A 13030-nucleotide genomic window follows, 5' to 3' on the forward strand; every position below is an offset into this window, starting at 1 on the left:
CTCTCCCTCCAGAGACTCTGTACTCACCAGTCACCCCCACCCCAGAGGCTGAGAACCTGAGCAGAGAACTTGAGAAAGAACATTCTGGAGGCTTTCCACCACCAGGGAGCTCCTTCCACTGGGAAGAAGAAATGAGGGGGGGACCAGGAAGGAGAAGAGGGACTAAGGAGGAGGGAGGAGGGAGAAGAGGGAGATGAAGAGAGGAGTGGGAAGAGTAGGAGGAAGGGGTTGAGTGTCACTGAGCCCCCCAGAAGCCATGACCCACCAACATACCAGGGTCTTGCCAAGGGCACAAAGCTTGCTTCCTCTCTGCCAGGTCTCACGCCCTCACAAGGTGGGGGTGGGTAAATGACATCTCAATGTCTCAGGCTAAATTGACAGATTCCTTGATGGAGCGGAGGCTTTGTCTCAGCCCAATGAGTTGTGGTGCTGGGCACACAAGGACAGTTTCTCCAAGGGAGGAGACTGGGGTTGGATGGAGATAATGGAAGAACTTTGTGTGGCTTGTAAGGTTGTCCTGGGTGCCAGTTCTACCTTTAGCTCACAAAAGCAGCCAGCCAGGCCCCAGTGACCAATGGAAAGAATGGCACAGATGCTTGCATTCTAGGCCTGGCTTGAGAGGACCAGTGTGGCCAGGGAGGGCCCAGGAGTCTAGGCACTTGTGGCCCCGGATGGTCTTGCTTTTACTGCAACTGGGGCCAGTCGCAGATGTAGCTTTCTGTGCCTGGACCCTGAAGAACAGTTTGGGAGGGCTAACACAGAAGGGTTTGTCTAGGGCCCTGCTGGGTCCCTAAGCCCTCTCATCATCTCCATTCCCAACGTACACACGGTTTACTGCTTTCTACTTAAACAACACACGGAGTCGGAACCTGAACCTGTCTGTCCCTTGCATGGGCAGCAGTGCAGGGCATACAGTAGATGCTCGGCACTCACAGTGGGGTGTGCTCCGTGGCACCCTTGCCCCTGTATTACAGGCTTTCTTTTGGAGAGGCTCAGACTTGAGTTTCTACTTCAGCCCACCTGGGCCCATACACGACTGCTCTGCAGGAGCTGGAGCAAGTGTTCAGACTCAGGCTGTTCTGAGTTAGCAGTGAGCAAAACGGTAGCGGCCTGGGAGCCGCTGCTGGGTCCTGATTCTCTGGGTGCATCAGAGGCTGTCACCAAGTGTGTAGTCTTTTCTGTGACAATGTCTGCTGTGTGCCCACAAGGCCCTCCTTCCCCAGCCCCTGTCTGTGTGCTAACCCTGTACCTCCTTAATGACTATTGTTATGGCCACCCTTTTTTCTTTCTCTGAAGGTAAGGAAGGCCAGATCCTCCTAGCTAAAGGCACCATGCTAGGTGCAATCATTTTAGTTTGGAATTTAACCTACTGTCTATGCCTGCCTCTCACACCTCAAGAACTTAACACAGTCATGCCTGAAGCCAGTTGCACCTTTTAGACAGAGGCCCCCTAGTTCATCCCTACTCAGTTGCTGTCTGTATGCTGTTTCCTCTCCATCAATTTGATTCTGTTTCTTGAGAATGGGAAATGGTAGAGAGAAGGGAATTTTGCTGGAATTGAACATTAGCAATTGAAGTCACTGAGCAAGATAGGAGAAAGCAGGTCACCATGGTGTCCCCAACCAGCCCCAGAAGAGGAAGAGGAAGAGGAGCAGGTGGAGAAGGAGATAGAGAAGGAAGAAAAGAAGGAAGAGGAGGAAGAGGAGAAGGCAGAGGAAAAGGAGGAGGAGGAAGAGAGGAAAGAAGAGAAAGAGGAGAAGGAGGAGGAAGAAGAGAAGAAGGAAGAGGAAGAAGAGGAGGAGGAAGAGGAGAAGAAGGAAGAGGAAGAAGAGGAGGAGGAAGAGTAGGAAAGCACTGAGTCTGAGGCCTGCTCTATCATGCCAGCCCATGCTAGGCTCAGGTTTTCATTGGAAAAGCATTGGGACAGGTTAGATGTCTAAGGCAAGCACAGGCACATACCCGACTCTCAACACCAGTGGCACACAGCACGACGATACATCCTAATGTCTTTCTGTCTTCATCAAGCGCGCGCGCGCACACACACACACACACACACACACACACACACACACACACACGTACAAGCCTCTGAACCTTAAAGCTCAAAGGCCGGCATTGCCAATCCTTCACAGATGAAGGCACTGTGGCTAGGCTCAGTGCCCTCTGACATGCTTGTGAAGGCCATGCCTCGGCTGAGTACAGCACATGCTATACAACTATAAAAGGTCACTGTCTATGCAGTGCCCTGCGTGCATTGCTTCATTGTCCATACTCCGCCCTGTGCACCGCCTCACAACTTAGATTGTCAGCAATAGTTTCCGTTTTTCAGAGAGCGCTGAGGTTTCGAAACAAGATGGAATTGAAGGCCTCGAAACAAGATGGAATTGAAGGCCTCGGGTGTTCCATAGCTCTCAGACCTGCCAGATTCCCCAGATGTGGGAACTCCTAGGGAGGAGACCTGCTGTTCGTTCCTGCAGCATGTCATCAGGAGCCTAGCTATGGCCAAGAAGCCAAGGCTCATGATGAGGTCCCTGAACCTGGCGGGTGAGGCTGCAGGGCTTCCAGAGCCACCAAGATAGTACCGCCAGGAAGCTGCAGCCACACTTCTACAAAGGAGCCCCAGAGTTGTGTGTGCTTCTGTGCTTGGCTTGGCTCTCCTTCCTGATCCCCAGTGAGTATTTTACATCTGCAGCTTGGCTGGCCTCTGTGATCACAGGGTACACAGGAAGCCAGCCTGTGGTGAGGTCAGGCCACACTGTCCTGATTGCTGGCTGGGGACTGTCAGTTAGGGGCTGGCTGTAGGTGTCCCAGGACCCCGAAAGCGGGCTAGACTGGGATAGTTGGTCAGCTCTACTATTTCTGATGGGCCTCAGCTGGTCTGCCTTCTCTTACATGTATCCCATCAGAGTAACCGTATCTGATGATCCAGGCAGGTCAGGTGTTCAGCAACACCCACCCCCTGTGCCTCTTATATCATGGAGGGCACGCAGCTAACTCACTCATGGTGGTCAAGCTTGCCAAGGCCTCAGAGAGGTGGGCTTTGAAGGACCCCAGATCTGGAGTACAGCGGTGACAGGACTCTGAGAACCAGAGCTCAGCCCTGCCTTTCTGATTCCTGCTGGACTGTACACACCACTGGGCCTGCTCTGGCCATCAGCTGGAGACTGACCCACAGCAGCTTGGAGATTGCTGCACAGGCTCCCTGCAGCCCAGGCAGGAGTCACCACTGACATCACCTGGATCACTGACTTCCTAACCGTACATTTGTACATTCCGATCACAGTGCCCACAGCCCGTCTCACCTCTCGGTCCAGGCCTGCTGCCACTGTCACGATGTCCCCTGTTTCACTGTTGATGGTGAACATGTTCTGGGACGGGCTCTGGGGCGTCTGGGTGACAATCCGATACCTCACCATGCCGTTGGCTGTAGTGCTGTCGTCAGCATCGTTGGCTGTGACAGTCATCACGTATGTACCTGGAACAGACAGCAGGTCATATGACTATGGTCCAACTGCAGACATCTGCCCCAGCACACACCCAGGCAGACATCCCCAGTCAATCCAGGGCTCTTGATGCAACAGCATGTGCCTACAGCATTCCTCCCACAGTGTGGCCTTGGTGTTGCCCCTTGTTTGAGGTAGCTCAAGGGCGAAGCTCCCTAGCCCACCCTACAGCACCTGAGGGAGTCCTAAGCTCATACCCCCTGACATTGTTCCGAACTTCTCCTCATTCTGCAGAGGGCAGGCCAGACATGGACCAGGAACTGCTTTTTCCCCTATGGGGGGAACTTGCAGCAAGACTAGGCCTGAGTGAGGACAACACCTGAGCCACAGGGCCTGAGGCCGGTGAACAGTAAGTACCATGTAAGGCTTCTCACTGAGGACCAACTGATCCTGCATGAAGTCTTGCTGGTGGGGTATAAATGGAGGGACGCCATAAAAATGATGTTATTGAAATATAAATCACACACATAAAGTTTGCCCTTGAAAAAAACATGCTCAAGGCTTTGATATCATAACAAAACTGAAAATAACTATCTAACTGCAGAAGGCAATCCTCACCCCAGAGAGAAACCCAACCTATCAGCAGCAACACTTTGTCCTTTCTCCCAGCCTCCCCAGCCTTCTATCTGCTTTCTGTTTCTTCAGAATCTCCTAATCTGGGTACTTTATGTTAATGAGGTTACATAATCTGTGGCCTTTTGTGTCTGGCTTCTCTTAATGAGCCTAGAGCTGTTGAGCCTCTGTCCTTTTTATGACTGAATACTACTCCATTGTATGAATGAATCACTCTACACTTATTAACTGGACTTGTGGCATGCAAGGCCTTATGCCCTGTGCTTAGCTTTATGAATGAGGTCTGCCAGAAAAATGTTATCCCCTTCTCCTCATTATTACTGAGCTAGGCAACACAGACAGGCAGAGATACTGAACTGCAAATTAGCCGTGTTTCCTATTGGAATAAGGGATAGTTATGAAAAGATACATGGATTAACGGAGAGAGAAGGTGGGCTCTGGTCCTCCCCAGCAGCATGCTCCTATGTATGATCTCAGCACTCAGGGGGCTGAGGCTGAAAGATTGCCACAAGTTTGAGATGGCCAGGTTCTAGGCCAGCCCATGTTGTACAGTAAGACCCTATCTCACAAAATAAAATGACCAAAAAAAAATGTGGCTTGCAGAGGAAGCAGAAAAGGTCTTTCTGAGAGAAAGAGGAGTTGGGATAGGAGAGGATGTAGACCCTGGCCAGAGAAGCAAAGGCCCTGTGGATGACTGCATGTAGGAAGAACAAAGTGGGACAGGCCATGTAGTGGGCTGGGTGAGAGTCTACAGTGAGCTCAATGTAAAAAATTAGCTGGAAAATGTATCCCCTAGTCATGAAGTTGATATCCAGGAGGGCGGAGGAAGGAATCCATTTAATAAATTCACAACCAACATGACATTGGTTACATAAACTAGGGCATGTGCCTGCGATGACTGAATAAAGTCTAGAGATGCTGGAGGAGAACACTTGAGACTCACCCAGGGTGTGGTAAAATGGAAAACAAGGTTCTATGCTCTGTTCACTGAGGCCAATGCTGGGCTTTGAAATAGATGTGTGACTTGAGGAGAGAGACTGACACATGACCACACAGCCTGTAACAGCCTTGGAGGGGATGTGGCAAGCCAGGCATCATGCCTTGCCCTAGGTAAGGTCTGGCGATTGTTTTCTAAGAGGTAGGGGGTGTCACTTGGGCATCAGAAGAAGAGGAGGAGGAGAAGAGGGAGGGAGGAAGAAGAAGGGAGAAAGAGAGGAGGAGGGAGGGAGAAGAGCAGGAAGGGAGAGAGAGAAGGGATAGAGGGAGGGAGAAGGGATAGAAAAAGGGAGGGAGAAGAGAAGGGAGAGAGGAAGAGGGAGGAGGGAAAGGGAGGAAGAGGGAGGGAGGAAAATGGAGGGAGAGGGAGGGAGAGGGAAGGAAGGATACAGGAAGAGAAGGAGGGAGGAAAGAAGCCAGCAGAGTGTGGAGTGGGGACTGAAGTTACTGAGGCAGATAGAGCCTAAACCACAGTTTGGAAATTGTGAGACCTGGCTGTTTTCAAGGCAGCCCTTAGGGTGAGGTGAGGATGCTCCAGGCTTGAACACTTTGAGCCAAAAGGAAGAAGCAGGTCCATGGGTTGCCATGGAAACGACCCAGGAACATTCCCAGCCCTAGAGGCAGAGCCAGGGCTCAGCAGTTTTAGTTTTTCTTTCTGAAAGGTGCAGAGAGAAGAGGGAGGAGGAGGAAGCCTGGGGAGGAGCCTTTATTGTGTTGTCCAGGGATGTTCTACACCCAGACAGTGGACTGCCTCTGAACTGTCCACTCTGCAGGCCCTTGAGGATGTCTGATGGTCTGAGGGACTCTTGGGCAGACTCTGCCATTTTTGAATCCTGTGTGCCTCAGCTGACTCTACATGCTCGAGAGGTGTTTGCCTTCTCAATTGTCCCCTCCTTTGCCCTTCTCACTCCTTACACCTGACTGCTCATGTACCCTGCAGTGAGCACTTTTACTCCTTTGCAGCCTGACGTGTGGAATTTGGGTGGGTGGATGTAACCCCGGGTTATGGCCACCCCGGGTACAGTGAGGAGCACAGGGTGGTTGTCCAGGAGCTCCAGACAAAGCTGTGGGAGGCAGAGGCAGGGGAGGGCCCAGCAATGAGGAAGAACATTAAATGGTAGATTGAGGCAGAGGAGAAGCCACCTGGCACAGAGCCCTGGACTGGTGCAGAGGACCCAGAAAACAGTGGATACTGCTTCTCAGAGAGAGGAAGGAAACTCCCAGGAAGCCCCAGGTATCAGGAGGGAGTAAAGGGACAAGGATAGAGGACACAGGGAGGCTGCTGGCAGTGGGTTCAAGTACTTGGGGAACAGTAGAGATGCAGGTGCTAGGGGAACGGGTGGCTACCAAGGCCTTCATCTCTGTTGGAGAAAGCATCTCTTCTGGGACTCAGGAGCTAATAGGACACGCTGAAGCGAGGGACTGAGGTGGGAGTGGTGTCCCACAAAGAAGGGGTTCACTTGCTCCCAGAATGGCCCAGCTCTACCTTCAGTTTTCAATATGCCTGTCACTCCCCTTGCCCACATGGGCACAGCCTTGGGATCTTACAGTCTGGGTCACAGAGGACAGGCTGTCAGCCCCATTATGGCCCAGAGACTGAAGGGTGAGGAGGTGGCAGGGGCAGCAAGGAGAGTTGCCGATGGAGACAATCCTGGAGCCGTGGTAGGTCTTCCTGGGTATATCCATCAGGCAGTAGGGCTAGCCTTGGGCCCAAGTCAGAAGGGAGAGGAGACATCCTTATTGGGGGCTGTAGAAGATGTGGACATGGAGGCCAGGAAGGGAAGTCTGCTCATCTGAGAAACATGGGCCAAGCAGAAAAGCCATGTCCAGTCAGCCAGAGGGTGCTGGAGGAGTCTTCAGTATAGAGGGTCGGGACACAGGCTGGGAAGTGGCTGTGAGGGCAGGGTACAGAGCTGTTCATCCTTTCATCACAGGGAGGGCTAGGGCTGCGTTGCCTCATGCCCAAACTGTGAGCTTAATTCATGTGCAGAGACCTGTATCTTCCCCAATAAAGGTGTGTGGAGAAACTGGCTCAATAGTCCTTCCACGGGGCTCTGAAAATAGGCTTTCACTTGTAAACATACTACACAGTAGCCCTAGTCATGGAGAACCACCACGAAAGGTCTACAATCTTGGAAGCAGTAGCTGGCTGCACCAACATCTCAAAAATGGCATCTCCCTGGGCACCCATAGGACATGATGGCCATCACAGGGCTTGCCTTTGGGATGTGGAATTGGGGTGAGACAGATGTTCCTGGAGACTTAGTCCAGAAAAGAACTTGCTGCTGGCCTGCCTGTGGCTGTCTCATCTGCAGGGTGACTGAGTCCACACAGTCTTCCGGATCTTGGGGCTAGAATATGAATGTCACCGTCACCCTTCACAGCATGGTGGTTTCTTGCTTCCTCAGTGGGGTGTGTTGAGTTCTGCACAACTGAGTTACAGAGCATTCAGTGGTCTGGATTTATTGGTCTCAGCAGGGAAGCGGGCAAATTTATTGCTATGCAGGACCCTTGAATCCCACAGACAGATGCATGGCCTTGGCGTGTGCTGGGAGGCCGTGTCCTGAGTTACGGCTGCTGCCAGTGGCCTGGGGAGGGCCATAGGTAGGACACATTTTTCTCCAGACTCTTGACTCTCACTTGTGTTTATTTGCCAAGGGCTGAGTACAGAGCCTGGGTCTGGTAGTGGAGGCTGTCTTACTCAGCTGGGGTGCCGGAGACATCCTGGAGAGAGTGCTGAGGGAGAACTCAGAGGGCTCTATATTCATCTGCAGACCCATGCGACCCTTGCTAAGGGCCCAGCTTTGTCCCCTCTGGCCTGGGGACAGGGCTAGTGGTCACCCAGCATTCTCCACAGGGCTCCGGGTCCCTGGCACTGGCCTCTGTCTTGTCCTGGAAATTTTTTTATTTGGACCAGAGAAGTACTTTGTCTAGAGACTCAAAAGCAACAAGGCCTGGGGTAGGAAATAGAGGGCTGGGGAGCCCAGGCTGACTAGCCATGCCCACAGACCTGGAGAGGCACACCAACCCTGCTGGGGACCTTCTCTGCCCTCCAGGCTTGGCTGGATGGAACTCGGAGTTCGCCATCTGTGTCCTGGGCACTTCTCAAACAGTGCCTTGCAATACTCTGATGGTGGATGGTGATCCAATAACCTTGGCTTTTGGTGTTACTTGAAAGGTTCTGGAGGAGGAAGTGCTGGATTTCCAGGAATTTCCCTGAGGGGATCTTGTCTCTCTGGATCACTGTGGCAAAGGGCTTACATAAGTGTTTCCACCACAGGCTGAGCCCATTGTGGGATGGGCATTGTGGGATGGGCAGGTCGCTCTCCTTCCTGAGGCCTCAGAAGCTTTCAATTGCTGGAGGTGGTCCCCAGGCCCAGGGGTTCCTGGCTCATGCCCTTCCCCCCCCCCCAAAAAAAAATAAAAACCAAAAAACCTCTGCCTCTGTCCTCACTGGTATGTCAATTTCTCCTTTCCATCTTGGGTTTGCCCTGACTAGCAATGTATGCAAAAGCTGACGCCCTGTTCTCAAGGTAGGCCATGCTGTGATGTCCTGTGGGGACCTGAATTTGGGGCTCCGATCTTGTACCAAATTTTTTATAGGGACTATGTGGAGGATGGGGCAGGGCAGAGCTTGATACTAGCCGCAGTTTAAGAGCACAGGGGGCTGTGTCCACTGTGCAACACATGCCTGGATAGCCTGGGTAACTTCAGAGTCCAGGTTGGGCTGGAGGCTCACATGGGTCATCCTCAATCCCAGCTCCGAACCTGGACATGCCCTCCCTGCTACTCAGTTTGCTGCCTCTGTAGTCCTAGGTTCTTCTTTTGGAAGCTGGAGCCAAAGGTGCCTCATGTCTTGGTCTGCAGAAGGTTGATCTGGGTTCTGAGTTTTAGTGCCACTCCAGTGGGGGCCATAGGGCCAGCAAGGCCACCCTTCCTTCTTGTCTTGTGAATGGTGGGACGGAGCCCAGTGTCCCTGCTGACCCTTCCTTCTCCCACTGGGTGAAGTCTGAGGCCACATGGATGACTGCAATCTCCCAGTTACACTCCTGAACGTTTGGCCCACGGCAAAGCCAGAGCACCAGCACAAGGGCAGGACTGGTAGCTACCCCGTGCACTATGGGAGTACCCACTGCAGTCACGTCTGTGCTGGCCTATGTGCTAGGCAGAGAATGAGAGCAGAACTGACTTTCCAGAGCTTTCTCTGGAGACCTCCACAGCTCCTCTCCCCGCTTCCTGGAGAAATACTTGGACTTTTTTTTTTTTTTTTTTTCTTCCCCATGAGCAGAGCCAGGCAAACCAAACCAGCCATCTTTTCTCTGGGCTCAAAGGGGTGGCCTACCTCTCAGCTGGAGGGTGATGGCACCTCTTTTCTGAATGCTCTGGCAAGTGCTGGGGGAGCACCGAGGACCCCCAGCTCTGCTTCTCCTTGGAATCCATGTACTACGCTGCCACACGCCTTAAAGGATTAATTTCACAAGCCTTAAATTGCAGTTTAATTTGAAAACTAATTCAGCCCCATAATTGGCTTTCTGCTCAAATCACTGAGGCTAAAGATTTAAATTCTTAATATTCAGATGACTTTCAAGTATCTGGTGCCATCTGTGCATCAGGCCGTGGCATTAATCTAGGGGGACTTCCACCGGCGCAGAAATGAAATAAATAAATACAGGGGCTTGCTAATAGAATAATCTATTCAAGCCGGAGCCCTGCCTTGTACAGACGAGCGTTTCTTTCACTGCATAGATTCTTCTGCTATTTAATATTTTTTTTAAGTGACATCAATTTTAGAATTTATAGTGTGGGTCTCCACACAAGGGGTGAGGGTGTGCAGTGAGTTAAAACAGCTGAATGAGGGGTCAAGAGGCATCTTTGCTTGGGCAGCTTGAGAAATGATGCTTCAAGCTGGCTGTGGACTTTCAGGCCAGAAGCATGGCAGAGGTTCTATGGCCAACCTGGGGGTGCTCCAGAAAGGAGATTGGGGGCAAGGGCGACACCATGATGGGCGAAGAGCTTCTTGAAAGCATGAGGACCTGAGCTTGAATCACCTGGGTCCGCAATCTGTCCCTGTGGCATGTCTGGGTGAGTCTGTCACTGTTGAGTGTGACTGTTCCCCAGAGGCTCTCGTGTTTGAATACTTCGTCCCTACTTGGTGGTGCCATTTTGAGGGGTTGTAAAAACTTTTGGGGGTAGATCCTGTTTGGGGGACATGGGTCTCAGAGGAGGAGGCCTTGAAATATTTCATAGTCTGAGACCTCCTTTTCATCCTGATTCCTTTCTGGTCTGTGCCTCCTGTAGTCCTAGCTGTTTGTTCTTGCTGCCATAGAGTCACCTGTCACAGAGGCACCTGCCACAGAACCACCTGTAAAAGAGGCACCTGCAATAGACTCACCTGCCACAGAGCCACCTGCCAATGGAGCCACCTGCAATATAGGGCCATCTGCAATAGAGCCAACTTCCACAGAGTCACTTGCCATAGAGCCACCTGCATGTGCCTGCTTTTCAGTGATGGATTGAACCTTGAACCGTGAGTCAAGGTAACTTTTTCTTGTCAGCTGCTTTAGCCTCAGCTGTGAGGAAGGCCCCTAACACCCGAGTGCTGCTGTTATTCACTCCCAGCTGATGGGAAGTTTGTGTCTCCAGAAAGATGAACATCTGAGAGGGAAGAAGGCTACTAAGCAGCCCACTGAGTCACAAGGGCACATGCTCCTGATGTAGGCAATCTCGGGCACAGGAAGCCAGCCGGAAGAGGTTACATTCAACAAGAATAACTTGGCCAAGTTTGGAAAGTGAATAGTATCTTGAGAAAGAGTGCAGAACAATGTCCGTTAAGTCACTACCTGTTAATGGGTCAGGAGCCTCATGGGGGGTGGTGGTTATTTCCATTTTATCAGAGTGTAAGAAGAAAAGCATGCACTAGGCCACAGCAGCCACATGGCAGTAAACCTGGACAGGCAGAACCCCTGGGTTCCAGGTGTGCAGGGGCAGTGTGGGTGGGGTGCACTACCGTCCCCAGGAGAACACTGTTGAGGGAAGGGCTGAAAACTCTGATACCATCCATCCCAGCACCCACAATGACAGCTGTCACCACAGTGAGGTCAATGAGGCAGATTTTAAAAAAGGATGGAGCAGCACAGGGACTCAGTGATAACCCCCCACCCATGTGACTGTCGGCACATGAGCTGTGGATTTCAGATTTCGGACAGGTAGTGCTCAGAACAATGAGCAAAACAGCCATGAGCAGAAATGAAAAAGGAACCCGGACATGAATCTCTCTCACCTTTTATGAAAATTGACTCAGCATGAATCATGGGCCTGGTGTGCAATATAAAACCACAAAACTCTTACAGAACAGCGTGGGAAAAGAGTCTCAGGAGCCAGAGCTTGGAAGGCATTCTTGCAACCCCAAAGCCCCGTTCAGAAAAGAAAACTTCATCAAGAGTTGGGCTCACCCAAGACCTGGGAAAACAAGCCACAGAGCGGGAGGAGGATGTGCAAGCCACACACAGGCAAAGGACTGTGGGAGAGCAATTCTCAAAGCACCTCTGAGAACAATCTAATTAGAGGCAGACAGAGACACGAACGGTCACCGCAGAGGGTGTGCAGATGGTGAGGGACACGGGACAAGATGCTGCATGCCACTTGTCATTAGGGAAACACACTCTCAGACTGTAGCGACTATCGCTGCGTACCCACCGGCAGCTGCGTGCAGGGGTTGGTGATGGTGTGTGTGTGTGTGTGTGTGTGTGTGTGTGTGTATGCCGTTCAACATGGCAGGCATAGCCCAGGGCCAGTTCCTTGAGGAAGGACATGGAAGTCTCTTACAAAACGTTATGCCTGGATGCCGGTGTCCTCTAAAGACCCTTGCATTAAAGGGCAGGTCCTCCGTTGGGTGGTGGTGACACCCTGCTATGGGGTTTGTTGTGAAGTACTTCAAAAGGCTTGGTCCCCAGCAGGCAGAGTTGGCCACTGAGAGCCATCGGACTATGTGGATTTTGATCCAGCCAGGGAGTCCGTTCCCTGGTGGGCTCCTAGGTGGAAGGCTCTGTTATTAGTGTTGGTGATGGGAACCAGAGGTGAGGGTCCTCGGGGTATGTATTTGGTACTTTGTTCCTAGCTACCTCTTCTGCATGGCCTCTGTTCTCAGCTGCCGTGAGCTCACTGAGTGGCATTGCTCTGCCATGCTCTTTCAGTATGATGTTTCACTCTCACCTCAGGCTCACAGCCATGGAGCCAGCCCAGCATGGGCCGAACCCCCTGAAATGAGGAGCCAAAGCAAACCTTTCCTTCCTATAAGGTGATTGTCTCAGGGGTTCTGTCATAGAGATGGGAGCTGCTATACTGTATGAGCTGGAATCCCTTCTATGGACCTTTATCTCAGAGAAGTGAAGCTGTGTCCTCTCAAACACTCTACATACGTGCTTCCTCTTTGCAGCTTCACTTTGGTGGCCCCAGGCTGGAAATCACAATGGCAGAGGGTGGCCAGCTTGGAAACTGTGGCATGGCTGTTGCTTATACTGCGGACCTCTACCCTGGGATCTAGGTGACAGCCTGGACCTATGTGATAGCTCTAGAGTTTCATGCTGGGTGAATGTGCCAACCCCAGAGATCCTGTGGTTTCATCCACATAGTATCTTGAAAAAGACAGATTCACAGAGAAGAACTTGATAACACTTGCCAGGGTGAGGGACAGGGATGGGTGTGGGGTAAGGGCTGTGGCTACAAAAGGGTAGGAGGAGGGGTCCTCTGATGGGCCCTGTCCCACATCTTCTTGGAGCAGGAAGCAGGGAGCAGACAGGAAATGGGTTATCAAGCCTCAAGTCCTGTCCCCAGTGATCCACTTCCTCCAACAGGTTCCATATCCCAAAGGTTCTGTGAGCCTATGAGAGGCATTTACATTATCACAGGCATTTTGTGTCTTGATGGCACAAAGCCACATGTCACAGAGCCACATGCAT

At 51.8% G+C, this 13030-nt stretch overlaps 1 protein-coding gene across 1 annotated transcript in view; it reads right to left on the reverse strand.

The window, feature by feature from the left end:
* The window catches only part of Cdh4 (cadherin 4), a 447733-nt gene that overhangs the window by 40781 nt on the left and 393922 nt on the right, over positions 1–13030 (reverse strand). Inside the window, exon 7 of the mRNA XM_055596255.1 lies at positions 3303–3475. Within this exon, the coding sequence (XP_055452230.1) occupies positions 3303–3475 (173 nt within the window). The remainder of the gene's footprint in view (positions 1–3302; positions 3476–13030) is intronic.

This window comes from Psammomys obesus, unplaced genomic scaffold (genome assembly GCF_907164565.1).
Source record: "Psammomys obesus unplaced genomic scaffold, mPsaObe1.curated_primary_1811, whole genome shotgun sequence".
In the NCBI taxonomy this organism is placed as follows: domain Eukaryota; kingdom Metazoa; phylum Chordata; class Mammalia; order Rodentia; family Muridae; genus Psammomys; species Psammomys obesus.